The 20,436-nt window shown below is 46.5% G+C and overlaps 1 protein-coding gene and 1 long non-coding RNA gene across 6 annotated transcripts in view; one reads left to right on the top strand and one right to left on the bottom strand.

Annotated features, from left to right (window-relative positions):
- The window catches only part of LOC137434040 (uncharacterized), a 58,934-nt gene extending 39,389 nt beyond the window's left edge, over positions 1–19,545 (top strand). For 2 of the 4 annotated variants that reach the window (XM_068126653.2, XM_068126662.2), the window contains exons 3-6: positions 6,137–6,292; positions 13,969–14,025; positions 14,412–14,552; positions 15,350–19,545. In XM_068126653.2, coding sequence (XP_067982754.1) covers positions 6,137–6,292; positions 13,969–14,025; positions 14,412–14,552; positions 15,350–16,023 — 1,028 coding nt within the window. In that variant the 3' untranslated portion in view covers positions 16,024–19,545. The remainder of the gene's footprint in view (positions 1–6,136; positions 6,293–13,968; positions 14,026–14,411; positions 14,553–15,349) is intronic. The other 2 variants (XM_068126671.2, XM_078783755.1) reach the window with 1 other exon arrangement.
- The window catches only part of LOC137434061 (uncharacterized), a 60,791-nt gene that overhangs the window by 19,192 nt on the left and 21,163 nt on the right, over positions 1–20,436 (bottom strand). For both annotated transcript variants that reach the window (XR_013624426.1, XR_010985781.2), the window contains exon 2: positions 6,120–6,250. This is a non-coding gene — a long non-coding RNA (uncharacterized LOC137434061). The remainder of the gene's footprint in view (positions 1–6,119; positions 6,251–20,436) is intronic.

Consider the following 20,436-nt stretch of genomic DNA (forward strand, 5'->3'; position numbering starts at 1 on the left):
CGACGCCGCAGCTGCCCGCCTGGTGTTTCTTCCACGCCAAGTTCGGCCACGAGGCTCGGCAGTGTCGCCCGCCGTGCTCATTCGGCAGGTCGGGAAACGGGTGAGCCGGCGCTCGGTGGCAACGGTGAGCGTCGGCAATTCCAACAGCCTGCTGTACATAACGGACACCTTGTCCGGGCACCGTTACCTGTGCGATACGGGAGCGCAGGTGAGTGTCGTTCCTGCCGGTACGTCCGACAAGCACACCGCGGGCCGAGGTCCCGTGCTGCTTGTGGCCAATGGTACGTCTATACGCACGTACGGAAAACGCTGTCTCTCCCTGCGGTTCGGAGGTCAGGTTTTCCGTTGGTCGTTCGTTTTGGCCGACGTGCCCATGGCACTGCTCGGCGCGGACTTCTTATGTGCTAATGGATTACTGGTCGATGTATAGCGCAGAAGGCTTGTCCAGGCTGAGACGTTCAGCTCGCTCGCGTGTGCGCTGCCCGGCTCGTTGAGCGGCTCAGAGCGGCTCATCGAGCGGCTTGCTGAGCGGTTCCGTTCCGGCCAGGTTCATCTGTATGCTTCCGGCAGCGGACGAATTCGCCCGCCTCCTCGCGGGTTTTCCGGCCCTCACGCGGCCGACCTTCTCGGCGGGGACCGTCAAGCACGGGGTGGAACACCACATCCCCACCGCCGGGTCACCGGTCTACGCCCGGGCACGCCGCCTCGAGCCGACGAAGCTCGCCGTAGCTAAAGCGGAGTTCGCTATGCTGGAGCGGCTCGGCATCGTGCGGCGCTCCGAGAGCGCGTGGGCCTCCCCGCTCCACATCGTGCCCAAGCCCGGCGGGGGATGGCGACCGTGCGGGGACTACCGGCGCCTCAACGACGCCACCACCCCCGACCGCTACCCCGTCCCCCACATTCAGGACTTTTCCGCCCGCTTGGCGAATATGTCCTTCTTTTCAAAGGTGGACCTCGTACGCGGCTACCATCAGGTCCCTGTCAGGCCGGAGGACATCCCGAAGACGGCTGTCATCACGCCATTCGGGCTTTTCAAATTTCTTCGGATGCCCTCCGGTTTGAAAAATGCGGCTCAGGCGTTCCAGCGCCTCATGGACAGCGTCTTGCGCGGCTTGGATTTTTTGTACGTCTACCTGGACGACATCCTCGTCGCCAGTGCGTCCCACGAAGAGCACCTTCACCATCTCCGCACGCTCTTCGAACGTCTGGGCCAGCATGGCCTCATCGTGAACCCCGCCAAGTGCCGGTTCAGTGTCGCTGAAATCGACTTTTTGGGGCACCACGTCACCAGGCATGGGGCCGTCCCCCTACCGGCCAAGGTGGAGGCGATGAAGGGGTTTCCGCGCCCCCGCACGATCAAGGAGCTCCAGGAGTTCCTGGGCATGGTAAACTTTTACCATCGGTTCCTGCCCCGCATCGCCCAGCTCCTGCGCCCCTTACACGAGGCCCTTCGAGGGAAGCCGGGCAAAGGTGACGTTACCTGGACCGAGCAGATGGACGCGGCGTTCTCGGGCGCGAAGCTCGCCTTGGCCAACGCCACCATGCTCGCGCACCCGGCGCTCGATGCACCGATCGCCCTCACCTCCGACGCCTCGGACTACGCGGTGGGCGCGGTGTACGAGCAATGGGTGCATGGAGCTTGGCAACCGCTGGCGTTCTTCAGCCGGCAGCTTCGCCCGCCCGAACGCCGTTACAGCACCTTCGACCGCGAGTTGCTTGGGCTTCACCCTGGCGGTCAGGCACTTCCGCCATCTGCTCGAGGGCCGTGCGTTCACGGCCTTCGTCGACCACAAGCCGCTGGTTTTCGCGATGGGCAAGGTCGCCGAGCCGTGGGCGGCCCGGCAACAGCGTCACCTCGCGGCCGTGTCCGAGTACACGACGGACATCCGGCACGTCATGGGAAAGGACAACCCGGTGGCCGATTGCCTTTCCCGGGCCGTCGCCCACGCAGTCCACCTTGGCATCGACTATGCCCGGATGGCAGCGGACCAGGCCGCCGACCCCGGGGTCCAGGCCCTGCGGACCGCCGTCACAGGCCTCCGCGTCACCGAGGTGCCCTTCGACGGCGCGGGCACGGCCCTCGTTTGCGACGTCTCCCTCGGGCGGCCTCACCCCATCGTGCCCGCAGGCTGGCAGCGCCAGGTTTTTGACGCCATCCACGGCCTGTCCCACCCGGGCACGAGGGCCTCCCAGCGGTTGGTCGCCGACAAGTTTGTCTGGCATGGCCTCCAGAAGGCCGTCCGCGGCTGGACCAGGACGTGCCTCGCGTGCCAGCGCGCAAAGGTGCACCGACACACCCAGGCCCCCTTGGCCCCGTTTACGGTGCCGGAACGTCGGTTCGACCACGTTCACGTGGACCTGGTGGGACCTCTGCCCCCCTCGCGGGGTTTCACCCATGTCCTCACCATGGTGGACCGCACCACCCCGTGGCCGGAGGCCATGCCTTTGGCGGCGACGATGGCGGCAGACGTCGCGCAGGCGTTCATCGCCACCTGGGTCGCCCTGTTTGGCGCCCCCTCGGACATCTCGTCCGACCGCGGCCCCCAGTTCACCTCGGAGCTCTGGGCCGCGGTCGCGCGGGGGCTCGGGGCCCAGCTGCACCGAACCACGGCCTACCACCCCCAGGCCAACGGCCTGTGCGAGCGATTCCACCGTTCGTTGAAGGCCGCGCTCCAGGCCACCCTCCGCGACGGCGGCTGGGTCGACAGGCTCCCCTGGGTCCTGCTGGGCCTCCGGACGGCGCCCAAGGAGGACCTGCGCGCATCCGCGGTGGAGTTGGTCTTTGAACAACCGCTGCGGGTGCCGGGCGAGTTCCTCCCCGACCCCACGGCACCTTGGTCCGCGGCGCAGGTGCATTCTGCGCTGCAGGAGACCGCCCGGAGGTTCGCCCCGGTGCCGACGGCGCACCACGGGCGCCCTCCTACACACGTCGCCCCGGAGCTTCGCACCGCGGAGTACGTCTTCGTCCGGCACGACGCCCACCGGACACCACTGCGGCCCCCGTACGACGGGCCTTTCCACGTGCTGGAGACCAGGGTGAAACATTTCACCCTGGACATCGCCGGCACTCCTGACCGGGTCTCCATAGACCGCCTCAAGCCGGCCCACCTCGACGTGGACCACCCACCGCCGGTGGCTCGGCCCCCGCGTCGGGGCCGCCCCCCTGCGGGCGGACCCCCGGCACCGCCCAGCACCGCAGGCACGCCGCCCCCCGGTCCGGCACCCATCCCGGGTACAGCTGGGGGCATCCCACCTGGCATCCCTGCACCCCGGACGCCGCCGGTCGCCAGAGGGCGCTTCGGCCGGGTCATCCGTTTGCCCCGCAAACTGGCCCTCCAGGTGCACGGGAATTCTGGGGGGGCGCGTGTGGCGGACACGAAAGCCCACTGGCGTGGTGACATCATTCTGCACACCAAGTGGGCGGCGGCCACGCCCGAGGGGTAGGCGTGGCCTCAGGATATACACCGGGCGCGCAGCCCGGAGCGCGCCAGTGCTACAGTGACCTCTTTGGAATAAAGAACTATAAACTTACCGCGTTGTCCGCTTCCTCCTTGGTAGCAAGTCACGCGCGTAGCACCGCGTGCTAAAATAGTTTATCGTGGCGTTTTTCCAAAGCCACTTCTCATAATAAATGTAATAACAACACTAAAGACAATAGCATAATATTAATGTTATTACAAAATAGTCTTGATACTATTAATATCCCCTACCCCCAATGGGTTTTTCCTCCTTGGATAAACGCCATGTTAACGTGAATAAATAGCTTACTGTGCCATGTCATGGAAACCCCTTACCGGAAGTAAAAACAATTGTTATAAACCACAAACACATGACACACAACAGAACAAAAGGAACAGAATAAAGGGGAGGGAAACACCAACAGCAGGGTTGAAGGACAAAATAGAGGGAGACTTGTACAAACAAGGGAAGTGGGGAGGAAAGAGGGAGTGGACATTGTGGATACAGAATGGACTTGAGGGTTCCATATCTCGGGTATAAAATATGTCTCGCGTTGACGGGGTAGGCGGAGGTGATAAAAGATAATGGTTCTGCATGGGGTATTGTCTGAGATGGTGATGAACAGCTGTCTTAAAGACTTGGAGAGAAGAATGACATTGAAGATAATGTGCAGAAGTCGATTCCATAGGCAGGAAAAAAAGAGTGGAGATGAGCAGTGATTTTGGATTTTTGAAATAGAGGTTTACATACATTTGCAGCTCTTAAAATATTGTTTTTTTGACCAAATTTGAAAAAATGGCTCTTCTTGGTATTTGGGTTGCCTACCCCTGCATAGTACAAATGGATGCGCTTCCCCCCGGGGGTGCATTTTCGAGAACCACAACAATGTAATGTATATTAAAATGAATGACAAAAAATGAGTGCCCCAGAACCAGCATGTTGACCTTGATCACAAATTCAGATGTATTTTAATTTGTGGGATAACCAAAATATATAAATAATATATATGGCATACTAAAACATCTCTATGATATTGTTGCGGATATGAGGACTGTATTTTTTTTATTGTGTGTATTATTATTATTGTTATTCTGTGCCTCCTGCCTCCGGAGCTGTGTAAAGGTCAAAGGGCGTCCCATAATTAGTCCATAAAGCATCCACACCACAGCTAATCATAGACTACCCCTGTTCGATAGCTTATATCTTATTATGTGTTTTAGGGTAAGGCTGTGTCTCCCATTAATTGAAATACTCCATTGCACCAGTGAAAGAGATAGATTCCCTTCATTCCCATTCCCAAAACCTCCATCCCCCCTTTTCGTCAATTGCTATTCGCATTGCCAACTGCATTTTGGGCGGTTTTCTCTTCATCCGCCATTGACCACGAGGCAGGGTTGGGGAAGAAAGGCGGGTCCCCACCTCGTCATAGAGGGGAGGAGTGAGTCAGCCCCACTCAACCAACCACGAACAAGGGGTTGGACTTGGAGAGGGTGTGGAGAGAAACATCGAGGAGGTTCGCGAAGGTTGAGGGGTGGGGCCTATATAACCCGCAGGCAGGGCGTTTCCAAAAGGAGATAGGAGATGAGCCTTTACCGAGAGATGAGAGGGAGTCCAAGGAGTTGAGTCCAACCAAGAAGTCCAGAGTTGAACTGCAGCTCGAGCCACCGCAACTGCATTTGCTGCAGCTGGAGCCACCGAAACTGCAGCCACAGCAGCGTGAGGCCTGGACGGCAGTTTGGAGCAGGGCCGCGAAGAAGCGGCGGCTGCCCATGAGTCGATCGGCTGCAGGACCAGTTGGACCTCCCTATCCGGCCAGCCATCCATCTCCCGCCAGTCCTATCATCATTCCCCGCGTGAGTCTGTCCTTGTTTGTTCTGTCCCTGGGTTAATTAAGACTGTAGGTAAGCTAGCGTTGCACTGTGTATCTAATCTCGTCTGTAAATAAACGTGACTGCTTCCTTCCTACTTATATGTGTAAATAATAAATCCAATTACTCTTCTGTACGTCTTCTTCCTCTTTGTATTCGGTCGCTTTAGAGTTTTCCCGATTGAATAGCGGTGGCGCGATCCGGCCAAAGTTTGGGGCAAATCGGGTATTAATCAAGGAAGCACTGTTCGGTCGCGGTAATACCACCGCTCGGTCAAAATAACATCTTTAACCGCGTCCGCAACAATATGTTATGAGAATAAGAGATTGCTTCAGCTGATGCAATTTTACTCCTTATTGGCATGGGTCAAATAGTTATTACCCTGGTGCAGCCTGCGGCTGCTGGTTGCATCGTTTTCTGGGGCATAGATGCCGCTGATGCAATGCCTCTCTATAACCAGTCATGTGGCACTCATTTTACCAACCTCAGAAGGATGACTGGCTGAGTCAACCCACCTGGTGTTAATTCAACAGCATGACGGGGTCTTGAACTCAGGGTCCTAACATCTCAAGCCAGGCATCTTAACTGTTAGGCCAACACCAGGCCTGTGTTATTCCCCTATTTAACATTCAAGTCAATTGGGGAAAATGGGAGCTTCCGAGAACCAACGCATGCTTGTCTTTGACAAATTATGCATTTCCCTTCATTTCAAGGTATATATGTAAAATCGAACAAGCCCTTAAAATGGATTGAAGCATGTTATGAAATGGTCTGAAAAACAAAATGTCTTACCTCACTCTTATCTTCAGCAGGCACCTCTTTAAGCTTTGCGGCAGCAACAAATTTTGACATGTCGTATTTCCAAAGCAATACCCCTTCAACCTCCCAAGGAGTTTTGATCCAGGATGATGGTCGAGATGGACCTGCAATCAAAGAGGCCAGCAATACTGCTCACCATTCAAACAGTAAGTACACTTTTAATTCCAATAAGCACACATGGCATACTGTAAAGGGCTCTTCGCTAAATTATTTTCTGATTACAGGGCTTGTGACTGCAAATATTCCAAATATTTGGGTAGAACTGCCTTGTATTATTAACTCCGCCACAGAAGGTGGGCTGAGGTTGTGTTTTCACCTGTTTGTTCGTGGGCTGATGTTATGTTTTCAACTCTGTTTGTCTGTGAACAGGACATCTCAAAAAGTTATGGACGGATTGGCACGAAACTTGGTGGACAGGTTGGGTGTCTGACAAGGACGAATCGATTAGATTTTGATGAAGATCCGAATCTGGACCAGAGTACTTCACCAATGAGTGATTGGGCTAAAATCAATATATAGCATGATATCTCAAAAAGTTATTGATGGATTCGGCCGAAATTTGATAGACAGGTTGAGTGTGTGAGGACGAATCGATTTTATTTGGCTGAAGAACAGAATCCGCAGAACCGAAATTTTTATTTTTTTAAAGTGATTTCACAATTGCGAGACAGGGCCAAAGCGATATATAGCGTGATGTTTCAAAAAGTTGTGGACGAATTCCGCGTGAATTCGCTCCATAGACACTTCCCCACTCATCCTATGACAAGAGGTGGATGAGTTGGGTTGGTGACGAGAACAAGCTGATTCAATTTTGGTCAAGGTCCGGACCTATATACGGCCTATGAGTAGGATACAAAACGTAGACTGTTCGGCCTGGCGGAGGTGTGCGCTCTTCCGAGTGACGTTCTAGTTAGGTTTACTCTCCATAAATGGAGAGTAACCTATTATTACTGCTAGAGTTTTTCTTATTATTATTCTTCCGCCCTATTTTGCACCTCCGAAAACTTCATAATTAAGTTTCTCAGCAACCGCTGGTCGGATTGACAGGAAATTTTCATCAAATGATCGGCTAGGCTCGTAGAATTTTTTAATGCTAATTATGACGTCATAGGTCACGTGGTATGGGCGCCATCTTGTAAAACACCTTCAACTTTGCCCCTCTGTATCTCCGAAACGGCTCAATGGAAAAATTTGAGGAATGGCTCATTCTAAAGAACTCTGCAATGGGAACAAAAAACATGTTTATTGAGTATATCAAAAATGCTAACGTTAAGAGGTTAGAATTCGTCAAACACAATTTTTCTCCCCCGAAAATGGGATTTTTTTCCCAGATGCTTAGTTAAAAAAAACTCAGAATGCAAAAATTTTCGAAGTCATACGTCACATGGTTCGGCCGCCATCTTGTTTTCCGTGAAAAAACACAAAAACCCCTTTTTCTCCGCAACGGCTGAACGGATCGAGCCCAAACTTGGCATGCATATTCGCATACCCATGACGAACAAAAAAGTCAGCGAGCACAACGTCATCCGACACGTGGTTTCAGAGTTATGACGTTTTAAAATTTCAAACTAGAAATGGAATCACCTCCATAATTTGTGGAGATATCGAGTGGAAACTTTACACAAATGTTCCTCATGGGGGGATGTTTCATCGTTACTTGAGACGTTTTGATAAGTCACATGGTTTGGCCGCAATAAATAATGGAATTTTAATTTTTTAAAAGCTTGTAACTCTTGAACCACTGCATGGATCGACTTGAATTTTTAATGCAATGTGGCTCTCATCAAGCGAAACAAGTGTGCAAACTTTCAAGATGATTGGATGTACGGTCGCGAAGCTATGTCTTTATTGTTGAAAGAAGAAGAAACACACCATTTTGTCTTTCCAGAACGTGCTCACGATAACGCGATCTCCCGCGGTCATTTGAACTTCAAAAAAAATTATAATTGCAGATTTGTCAATAGATGAGGCATATTAACAAACGAATGAAACAGATTTGCTCAAATTCTGACTATTTTTAACTCGATCGTATTTCACTGAAAGTAATGAGGGACTGAAGAAGAAGATGTCCATCCAGGACGTCATCATTATAACGCGATCTCCCGCGGTCATTTCAACCTCAAAAAAATTATAATTGCAGATTTTCTAATAGATGAGGCATATTAACAAACGAATGAAACAGATTTGCTCAAATTCTGACTATTTTTAACTCGATCGTATTTCACTGAAAGTAATGAGGACTGAAGAAGAAGATTCACTTCCAGGACGCGCACGGTTAAGCCCTGCAAGAAAAAGTTTATTTTGTAAAAGTCGAGCCACGCGTTCAAAATATATGACTGGTTATGTTCGCCAGCACGTCTCTGATCGAATCGGCTCGAGTTAAAACAAACACGTCCGTTGTCGGGTCCGTCTGAGACAACCATTGGGCCTAGAATGCTGGGACTGGTCTCGTTGGATAGGCCTGGATCAGATCTAGAAACGCTGGAAGCTGCACCTCTCTGTGATAATCTTGTGGACCGCGAGAAGAGATCGTGCGACACCATCGCAACTGCTTCCAGCACTTCCGCATTTGACCATTTCATGAACACCATACGCCCCGCCCATCACAGCGCGTAAGTAATACACGAACATACAGTGGCCCATTTGCGCATACGCAAACATCCATCCACATATTACGTAAGCGTGCACATGTGACCTTCCAATTCAGCGCTACCATTTGCGCATGCACGATTTTTTCAGCGTTTAAGTGCTTCGTCACACCACCTGCGCATGCGCAGGGTTGACGGGATTGACGCATTAGAATGTTTGGTGCTGTGCGAGAAGGAAATGGCTGTCATGGTCGTAATTGGTCTTGAAATTTGTGCAATTAAATGCCCTACACGATGCCGTTTATTTCGTCAAAATCCATCCAGCCGATCTGAAGTTATATGAAGAAATGCATTTACGTCGTGACGTCATCACGCGATTTTCGAATGCAGACGTCTTTTCGGAAATTAAATAAAGATGGAAATCGAAATGAATCATGTCCGCGATCTGCGCATGCACGGTTTTCTCAGCCGCTTTTCAGTGGCATCGCAGTGCAACCCATCTGCGCATGCGCCAGCTATTGAAAATTGGGTCGCCACGGCAAAATCCAAAATGGCCACCACCATGTATGTCTGAACCTTGCAACCTGCATATCTTGAAAAATAAGCGAAGTAGCAACTTCTAATTTGGTGTGTGGGTGTATCTAGGCACAAAGAAGAACGCTATCGAAAATTGGGTCGCCACGTCAAAATCCAAGATGGCCGCCACCATATATATGTCTGACCTTGCAACCTGCATATCTTGAAAAATAAGCGAAGTAGCAACTTCTAATTTGGTGTGTGGGTGTATCTAGGCACAAGGAAGAACGCTATCGAAAATTGGGTCGCCACGTCAAAATCCAAGATGGCCGCCACCATATATATGTCTGACCTTGCAACCTGCATATCTTGAAAAATAAGCGTGTGTGTGTGTAGGGGGGATGTGTGTGTGTGTGGGGGTGGAGGGATGTGTGTGTGTGTGTGTGTGTGTGTGTGTGTGTGTGTGGGGGGGGGGGGGTTGGTTGTGTGTGTGTGTGTGTGTTTGGGGGGAGGGGTGTGGGTGGGGTTAGGGGGGATGTGTGTATGTGTGTGTGCGTGTGTGTGTGTGTGTGTGTGTGTGTGTGTGTGTGTGTGTGTGTGTGTGTGTGTGTGTGTGTGTGTGTGTGTGTGTGTGTGTGTGTGTGTAGGGGGGATGTGTGTGTGTGTGTGGGGGGAGGGATGTGTGTGTGTGTGTGTGGGGGGGGGGGGGGGGAGTGATGTGTGTGTGTGGGTGTGTGTGTGTGTGGGTGTGTGTGTGTGTTTGGAGGGGTGTGCGTGTGGGGGGAGGGGTGTGGGGGTGTGTGTGTGTGTGTGTGTGTGTGTGTGTGTGTGTGTGTGTGTGTGTGTGTGTGTGTGTGTGTGTGTGTGTGTGTGTGTCGGGGTTGTATCCAAGGGGGTTGTGTCAAAGCATGTCCAATGAAAGTGGGGTTGTATCACAAGTGGGGTTGTATCAAAAGTGGGGTTGTATCAACAGTGGGGTTGCATCAAAAGTGGGTGCGAGTAAACCGGTCATCACTGCCAGCAGTTTTAAAGTGGCAGTTCTAGTTAGGTTTGTTTTTCGACCCAAGTTGTTTTTAAGCATCACTTTTTTCGTTTTGCTTGGAAAACTAAGCATTCTGGAGCCATGCTGGAATATGAAATTATTTTGGTCTGCAGTATATGCCCCTTCCTCTGTGTTGTAGCTTGAAGTTCTAACTATCTGTCTTTAAAGGGAATCTCAAAGGAAAGGTTTACACTTTGATATAGAGCTACAAACTATATATCCTTTAAATGTCCACAAGTTTCAAATGAATATTTAGGCTTATCACACAAATTAATTTGATGTAAAAGTCAGGTATCAGTTGTGCTGCATGCCTCCATGTCCAACAATCGAGGCTATCACAAGAGTGAGACATTGCATGAATATGTCATACCTTTGCCAGCCCAAGCATTACAAAATCCATCAATTGTCAGGCATTTGGCTTGGTGAATGAGAGGGGAAAAGTAAAAGAAAAAGCTTTTTCCAAATACCAAATCCTATAAATTTTACAGAAAACTTTTCAATATTTTACCAGACTTTAAACTTTATCAGACTGTGATTGTGGCATTGTGAGTGTCCGCTTTGAATCTGGAAGGTCGGTAGTTCGACTCCGACCATGGCACAGTCATACCAAAGACTTTAAAAATGATACATACTGCTTCCCCACTTGATACTCAGCATTTAGTGGATAGATCACAGACAACCCTGTGGGTTGTAGCGGGCATCTTACACCACCTGCCACAGTGTGTCCATGCGCAATATGAAACGATCCCCCCCAAATCTGTGTCGAAATAACAATGGCAAAGTAACTTGGCTGGGATGGATAGCGGAATTTGAATGTTAGGAGGGGAAGTAGAAAATTGGTGGTAAATGCAAGCTTGGGGACACCTTTTTTTTTCTTTCTTTTTTGTATACAAGATCGAGGCTCGTGAAAGAGCTAACACTCTGACCTCTATCACGAGCTAACACTCGTGAAAGAGCTAAAGAGCTAAACTCTGAATATAACTGATTAACAGATTACTTCCCCCACATGATGACAAGGCCCACTCCACCAAGGTCAAACTGACAGGACGAAAATAATCAGTGGCAATTTCAATAACACTTCTCCACCAATGGAGGCTCTCACTGCAACGTAAATCCCCTGCATGTAACAACTAAAAGTTTCATAGTTCTATGATTTGTATTTTGATAGTTATTATGTCAGGGTTTATTGTTAATTAAGAGGTTTCAGGATTCCCAGGAAAGAACAAATGGAACTGGATGGTATTCATTGAATACTTATCCCACAGTCAACTTGGTGTGAGCCAACTCTTCTGTTTTGTTTAAAGGGTTTTTTTTAATTTGATTGAATATGGCTGCCAGACCACGTGATCGATGATGTCATACATTTACATTCTCCAATATAATTGCTGCATTAGATCACGCTCAATTTTTTTTCAAATTGATCGGACTAAGCGTTGCACTTGTCAAATTATGACGCCATAATTGAAGCACCAATGACATCGTCGTTAACAAAACTTATTCCCCATGCGGAGTTCTTTACAATGAGCCACGTTTCAATTTTTTCCATGTAGTGGTTTTGGATATATAACGGTGCAACATTTTTCGGTTTTTCCAAGATGTTGCCCATACCACGTGACACATGCCGTCATAATTATCACTAAAAAATCTACAGAAGGAGGCGCTCCGATGGTGAAAATTTCATGACAACGGAACAGTTGCAGAGAAAAATAAATTATACTGATCGAATCAAGCGTTGTACTTGTCGAATTATGACGTTATAATAAAGGTACCAATGACATCATTAACATATTGCTACGGTTTTGAGATTGTACATATGACTTCAATAAATGCTAAGGGTTTGCCCCTCATAGTTAGTTCCACGAACAACACATGGGCCCACTTGTAGTATTAGTTATATCATAGTATGTGTAAGTATAGGCCATTTCCCCTATTAATATCTGCGTTGTGTAAAGACATGAGATTAGGTCCCGTTCATTTTGCGTCCATCCTCCAATTCCACCTCGATGGGTGGAATCCATCCCGCGCCCCATTTGGCTGTCCCTAGTCGAGTTAACACGAGGCAGGGCCTCGAAAGCCAAAGGAGGGTTGAGATCGGCCGCAGCGGTAGCGGGACGGTAAGGGTCATCAACCAATCAGGCTCGGGCGGCATGGCGTGAGAGGGCGTGGCAGAGAACTTCTGGTGAGTTCGGGAAGGTTCGCGGGGCGGGGCTATATAAGCCCACGCAAAAAGCCCTCGAAAGGACTTTTACAGCGAGCGCATATCGAGAGGACTGGACTTGAGGGGGCGAGCGCATTGTGAGCACTTGTTGGAGCGCATCGAAAAGGACTTTTGGAGAGAACTTCGTTGCGATAGCACTTTGAGGATTTGAGGACTCGCTCGCTTTGAGGCTTTGAACTGTAACTCGCCATATTACGTACGCGCCAGAGGGGAAGAAGAAGAGGCGTTGGCTGTACGAGTACGCGGCCACAGCCAAACGCGCCGGTGGCGAATAGCGAATATTCCAGCCACGCGAGTAAATGCGGCCATAGCCGCCAGTGATTAACCGCCAACCGCACCAGAGCCCACCCCCTACCGTTCGCCCCGTAATAACCCTGTGCGTCCAAACGGCGCGCTACGAGCTCCTTCCTTCTGGATCCATCTGCACGGGATGAGCCGGAGACCGGAGGGAGCTGCATGAGAGCCATCCCTGGACGCGCGGACCATCATCCTGCAGCTACAATCCCTGTGTGAGTGTGAGTGAAATGGGCCCGTAGTCTTTTGGGTATTAAGTAAGACTGTGTAAGGATTGCCCTGTGTCTCTGCTTCTGAATCATTGTGAATAGTGTAAATAAATCTTGTTGTTCCTGTTTCCAATTCGATCGCCTTTGTGATTTCTCCATTGACTAAGCGTGGTATGAATAAGAACCGCTTGAATCGGGATCTAGTAAGTGATAACGGCACGGATTGTACGCACTAGGAGATTGTACGCAAAACCGCTTGGCGTATCAACACACGTGGTTCGTGCGGGGCTTATTTCCTCGCTTCCAGGGCAGCGCGAGTATTTAGGTAATAGCGAATTTGGTCCTAATATCCTATTTCGCGCTGTCCGGAAGGGACGTCATAGGTCCCGGGTCCCGCCAGGCTAGTCAAAGACAAGGGGACTAATCCCCCCTTGGTAAGGGGAGAAGGCCGGCGTCGCACCCGCAACAATATCTTATTCCCCATGGGGCGTACTTCACAATGAACCATTGAGCAGTTTCGGAGATGTAGAGCTGCAACGTTTTTCCAAGATGGCGTCCATACCACGTGACCTGACATAATAATTATCACGAAAAATTATACAGGAGGGATTTCTATGGTGTATAATTTCGTGTCAATCAGACCAACGCTTGCTGAGAAATGAATTTTTTTAATGCAGACGTACGTACGTACACCGTAGCCACTATGTACACCGTTCATACGACGCCACACGTATGAACGCAACCGATTGCTTAACCACGTTTTTTGCTTCGCGAGCGCTGGGTAATAAATTGAAACATGAAAATCTAAATGTACACAAAAACCAGAGTTACTTTTGCAAGCACATAAAAACTAGCATTGGAAACATATTTTTTGTTTGGTTTTGGTTTGCCCTGAGATGATGAAATATACAGGGGAAGTCGATTCTGTGATATTTATAACTCTTTTCTTTTGCAGTTTTTGATGTGGAGGTGAAAATTGAACCTGAAGAGACAGAAAGTTTTCCTCCTCTAGGCAAGTTTCTCCAACATTGGTGACATTCGTTTTATTGCAAACTCCAAAACAGTGGAGATCATAATTACCTGCACCAAAGGTGGACTGAAGTTATGTTTTCATCTTTGGTTGTCAGCAGGATATTTTGAAAAGTTGTGGACGGATTCGGACAAAACTTGGTGTACAGGTCGGGTGTGTGGAAAGGATAAATTGAGGCTCATGGAGGAACTTGCACATAAATCAGATGCACTAGGAGACATCGCATTTTGCATGACTTATAAGGATATTAATAACAATAGACAAATCAACACATTATATGGGGTTTGAACCTATTATCCCATCATGCGGATCCATGGCTTCAGATAGTAATGTCAAACAGGCCAATATTTTGACATTGAAATTTGCAGGTGAAATTCGTCTGATGGAGGTGGGCTATTTCCAAGGCAACATTCCTTCGACTTCTCAGGAGGCTATGAGCAATGCCTTGATAAAGGAAGAGCAAAGTGACATTTCCATTGATGGCAGCAATGAGCCTCTCCTCTTAGCTGGTGAGTATATAATTGCTTTGTAGAGCAAATTATTTTCGAAATTACCTCTTTCTTCAGTTATATTTTACAATATTGTATAACATACCTATTTCAAAGGTGTAGCAAAAGTAAATTTGTAGAATACCATGACAAAATATATGTTAATTTGCCAAAAAGTAATGTAACAAAAATTATGGAAGTTGTTTGATGCCCAAGTACCTTTTGTATAACAGTTTTAAGAGATGCCTGTCACTTTAACTAGACTCATTGGTGTAATGGTTAGAGCATCCGGTAGTTCAAACCTTTGTCGAGTCATACCAAAGACTTTAAAAATGGTATGTGCTGCTTCCTTGTTTGAAGTTCAGCTTTTAAAAGGACAATCCGCATAAGTTGGCATCCATGGTGAGGAGGAAGCTCCTTCTTAGGAAATGCCCCACTGAGTGTGGTGAGAAAGGCGGCACCAATGTTGTGGTACCCAGAGTGCCCCAGGAAGTGACCGCACTCCCCCAAGCTCAGTGGCTGTGTTTGTCTCGTCTAGCAGTCCTGTGGTGTGTCGTTGGTTGTTATCTCCAAATTCGGGTTTCAGAAGGTGGAACAAAGCCCTCCCAGGTCTCGATGTATCCACCTTTGTGTGTGTGTGTGTGTGTGTGTGTGTGTGTGTGTGTGTGTGTGTGTGTGTGTGTGTGTGTGTGTGTGTGTGTGTGTGTGTGTGTGTGTGTGTGTGTGTTCATGCGCTCCAGTACGAGCCTTTGATCATGTAAGAAAATAAAAGAAAAAAAAAACTTAATTTTACATGCTCTTGCTCACTGTCTTGGCAGATAAAGCAAAGCAGAATTCCAGGCGGTTTTCATGCTCCAGGTGCTCCCAGACATTTAACAATGAAGCAACTTTGAAACATCACATTGAGAGGCACCCTAAAGACTTCTCGTACAAAAAGTACAAGTGCAATCAGTGTAACTACAGATGTGGATGCAAAACGAGATTTTTCCAACACATGAGGGTTCATACAGGGGAGCGTCCTTACAAGTGTACCATTTGTAATAAAGCATTCTCACGTACAGATAACTTGGAGGTGCACATGAGGATTCATACGGGAAAACGACCGTTCATTTGCTCTTTTTGTGGGAAGGCATTTGTGTCTTCAGAAACATTGGATGCTCACATGAACAGCCACATGGGAAAACGATCCTTCAAGTGCACTATCTGCGGCAAGGCTTTCGCGTACCCCGGTACGATGGAGGCCCACATGAGGAGCCACGAAGGCGTGCGACCGTTCCAGTGTTCCGTCTGTGGTAAGGCGTTTGTACGTTCGAGCAATTTGAAGGTCCACATGGCGGTACACACTGGCGAGCGACCATTTAAATGTCCCATATGTGGAAAAGCATTTGCGCAGTCTGTTTCTTTGAAGGTCCATATGAGATACCACACAGACAGCCAGGGTTTAAAAACAAAGTATCATGCAGATAGACAAACCCGTGACAATGCAAAGTAGAAAAGGCCAATCATTTTTAGGCAACAATTGACAAGTTCAGCATTATTAATGATAAAAGTGTTCTTGTGGAAATTACGTGATTAGTGTTGATGAAATCTTGTTTTTAACTCCATTTTAACTCCCAGGCTATGACCATTTTAAGTTTTTAAAATTTGTTTTATTGCGTAATTGCTTTCATACGAAGGAGTACTCTGCATGCATAGTCCGATCTAATCGACAGGTGACGGTCGGCCACACTTTGTGGTTTGTTCTTGATGCCATCATGAGCAACTTAGGATAGCCATGAGCCACTATGTACAGGTAGAGTTGCTCAAAAGTCCTTGTAAATGAATAGAAAATACATTTCTTCCTCTGATGGAATGCAAGTTGTTACGACTTCCCCACTGTGATTTGTTATTTGTGAACTCCATATCTACACGTTTTCCACTAGTTGTAACTTTTTGTATTTCTGAAGATGGCGTCATTTTTGTTGTTACTACTACAAAATATATGTACTGTATGAAGCTTTAATCTGCAATGTTCGATACCATGCATATTCCTACAGCTGTACTATCATATGTTTGGATTTATATCAGGAAACTTTTTCAATAAGTTTAAGTCATTGTTTACTTTAATGTACTGTAGTTGCATAAAAATGAAGAAAAACAAAACAAGCCATTTCAAAACAATAGTTTTTTTAATGATGTTTCATAATTTTTTTTCCCTTTTATCTTCATCTTTTCACCGATTAATGACCTCACCTGGCTGTTTTACTCTACCTTCCTCCTTGTAATTACCCCTGTATTAACATTCCTTGCCATACCTGAAGCTGTTGTATTTTTTCAATCCACGTTCCTATGAAATGCTGCGATGGTTATCGACATAACGGCTGTAATATTCTTTGCCATTGGCAGTTCAGAAAATACATTGTTTGGTCAATAAATTATGATTGCAAATGTATTATGAAAGTTGCACAGGACCTAGAACTAACATTTACATTAAGCTTTTCTCTAGGTTTTTATTTATTTTATTTTTTTCTTTAAAAAATTCCCACTTTCGCAGATTGAAGTTACGAATGTGTGAACAACCAAGTATGTTAAATGTGATGTCCGATTATGGTTAAAATTTTGTATGTGCAGAAGGTGCAGAAAATCCTAATTTAGTTAAGATATCAAGAGAGTTTGGTTACTTTGAAATATCTTGTGTGAAATAAATACTGTTTTACTGGTTTGATGATGTACAGCTATCTGCAGTTATGATGTTAGATGAAGGATCTATGTGACGTGTATTGCTAAATAGTACTTTACCTCTGTGATACGTGACCAAGCCATACTTCTAAGAACCTGAATGTTGTGTATTCCATTTTGGTCACTTCCTGGGTCACTTGCATATTAGACACAATATGGGACTTTCAAAATGATGTACGGTAATTGGCCCCAGAATGCTCGGCGTGCATGCATAGAAACCCCTCGAAATAATGACCGTCAGAGCATGTGAACGGCTATCGTGCTTGCGTGTGTGATAAGGATTGTTACCTAAAATGACTCACAAAACTACTAAATGAAGCCAAAAATACTTGGACAAGTACCTGAGAGAAACTGGAGTGTTTGCCTTTGCACAACGAAAGAGTTGGAGGAAGACGCCGTATCTGGTTTGGATGATTCTGAATACCGATGGACAGGTCATATCTGAGGCTTGTGAATGCTCTGGGTAAGTTTAAATTTTACTATTAAAATGATGCCATTTACTATTAATCATGTTGGAAGGCAGGGGGAGTCACAGCTGTTATAAATATGTTGTTTGAACAGTTTTGGTGTCATAAGAGAAATTATATTAGATTTTTGCATATGTTACTAAAAAGAGAAGTGTGTGTGTGTGCATGCTTGCGTTTGTGTGTATGTGCCACTGCACGCTTGGTATTAACAGGAACTTGACGCCTCTTATTGGCGGATATTTCCGCTAGTCTAATTTGCATCTGGGAATACAACAATTATGGTTAACCATTTTGAAATTGCCACCGTTTCATTCAAATTTCGTTTCATTCATTCAAATATTATGTTTGAAAGACTATTTGAATTATAGATTTTGCCCGAACAATGGCAGGTTAAATGTGCCTGTGCTAGCAGGAGTGAGTGAGTGTAAACACAGCGCATGTGTGTGAAAGGCCTCATTAGCATCAATACGTCATTTTGAAAGTCCTGTATTGCAATGAGAAAAGAGAGGGTAGGGTAATTAGTGAGAGGAGCAAAGTGAGATGAAGAAATATGAGAAAGGAAAGAAGAGGAACAATGAGAGAAAAGCATATGTTCGGTAGAGGGTAGACAGTAGAAGGGCAAAACGTTAAAGGAAGTTGGTGTGAGAAAAAGGCTTGGCTCATAGGAGAGGAAAACATGTGGAGTGTACGAGGGAAGGGGAGGGGATGTTAGTCATATAGTCCACGGTTTTTGTTTTTTTTGGATAATGATTACCTCCAACAAATGTATGTCTCAGCTAGAAAACTGTGAGATTCCAAATCCAAAGGTTTTTTTGTTTTTTGTTTTTTTAAGCTTAAGGCTTGTGCTGCTCTCATTGGACGTGTTCCACACAGCCTCAAAAAATCGAGCACACATTACCCACAATTGTACATTGAAAACTATTTCCAATTTGTTCAAGTAGTTGTTCTTTATTATTAATATATCCTATTGTTTAAGATACATTTACAAGTTGATTGAAAAAGTGTGGGGGAAAAAAAACAACTTCCATTAGGTGTTCCTTTTTATTACCCCTATTGTGAACTCTTTATGCTCCTTTTTCTTTACTTTCCTTTTCTCCATGTCATTAATATTGTGAAGTTGATAGTCTTGCATGAACCTTAGTCGTATGTGTAAAACGGTTCGATTGTATAATAGCCTGAAGTAGAATTAGACACGATGATGAGCAGAAATAATTAATAGTTTTGCGGTAATCCCTGTGCCCATCCATTTTCATACTGTTTTGGTAAAGTGCATCACCGAGTGTAAAACGGACAATGGGAAGTTGAGTTTTTGTCATGTATGATCATTAACACTATTTTACCAATATGAGTATGAAGTTCATTCATAAATATAAGCAAAATGCTGTTTCAAAAGCCAATAGTGAAACAACCAAAATATACTAACTTCAGAAACTTTGGAGAAAACTGCTCTGAAGCTGAAGAAAGTTACGAGACCGTGTTGGATAGTTACACTAGATCTTTGAGCCTTTAATATCGGCTCAAATTGATTGGTTTGGTTTTGATGAGAAGAACCAGGAATATGTATAACAAGTAGAATAAATATATAACTACCTTTCAGGGAGGTCTTTGGACACGTCATAAAACTGTCACTGAACAGTCGGTGGTTACGTAGGTTTCGTTTCTCCTTGCCGTCACTAAAGTTGGTTCTTGAAGAATAACTGCTGTTATGTGAATTAACTTACTTTTACCCTTTGTAATTGTGAGTGTTTTTGACTATACATTACCAGTAGTTATTTTATTATTTTAGTTTGTGACCTGTGACTTGAAAAAAATAAATTTTGTTTGACCAATTGGTCGTATTTGTGTGAATGATTATTCCCTCTCTTCTGGTTCATCTCATTCTCTTCCCAACCTTCTTTCTTCTTGGCTAACAAGTTGTCACCCGATCAAGATCAATTTATTTACACCAATTTAATAATGCATCAAGAAGATTGATGTTCACTAAGATTGGTATATACACAAAGAATTAAGTTAAGCACCCCCCCGTTTTTTTACAACCTCGCACATTACAAGTTTGTTGTCGTCAAAACAGTGTAATATACCCATGATATTGCTATATTTTCTGGAGAAGTGATATTATGGTCACATAAAAACATAACAATCATGCCGTTTTCAATATTTTATTCTGAATAATTTAAGGTGAAATTTTTTGGGAATTTTAGGCATATTTTCACCTCAATTTAAGTATGGAGCTATAGGTCCATCACGGACAATGTGGATGACGTTTATGTTTTCTAACGTACAGTCATTGTTCTGAGAAGACCTCTAGCGATCTTTGCGTCAATAACGTGTGTAGGACCCACGTGATCGGATGGAGCAAGGTGCTGTGACAACCATCCCCTGGCCTGCGTACAGTCCTGACCTGAACCCCCTCGAGCACGTTTGGGACATGTTGGGACGACAAATTGCGAAGATGGTCCCTCCAATAGCCAATCTGGATGAATTGGAACATGCATTACATCGGGAATGGAACAACCTGCCACAGCAACGCATACGACGGCTTACAGGGTCTATGAGACGTAGGGTTGAGTCAGTGATCCGATCACGTGGGTCCTACACACGTTATTGACGCAAACATCGCTAGAGGTCTTCTCAGAACAATGACTGTACGTTAGAAAACATAAACGTCATCCACACTGTCCGTGATGGACCTATAGCTCCATACTTAAATTGAGGTGAAA

The sequence above is a fragment of the Myxine glutinosa genome, chromosome 1, assembly GCF_964187855.1.
Source record: "Myxine glutinosa chromosome 1, kmMyxGlut1.1, whole genome shotgun sequence".
NCBI lineage: Eukaryota > Metazoa > Chordata > Myxini > Myxiniformes > Myxinidae > Myxine > Myxine glutinosa.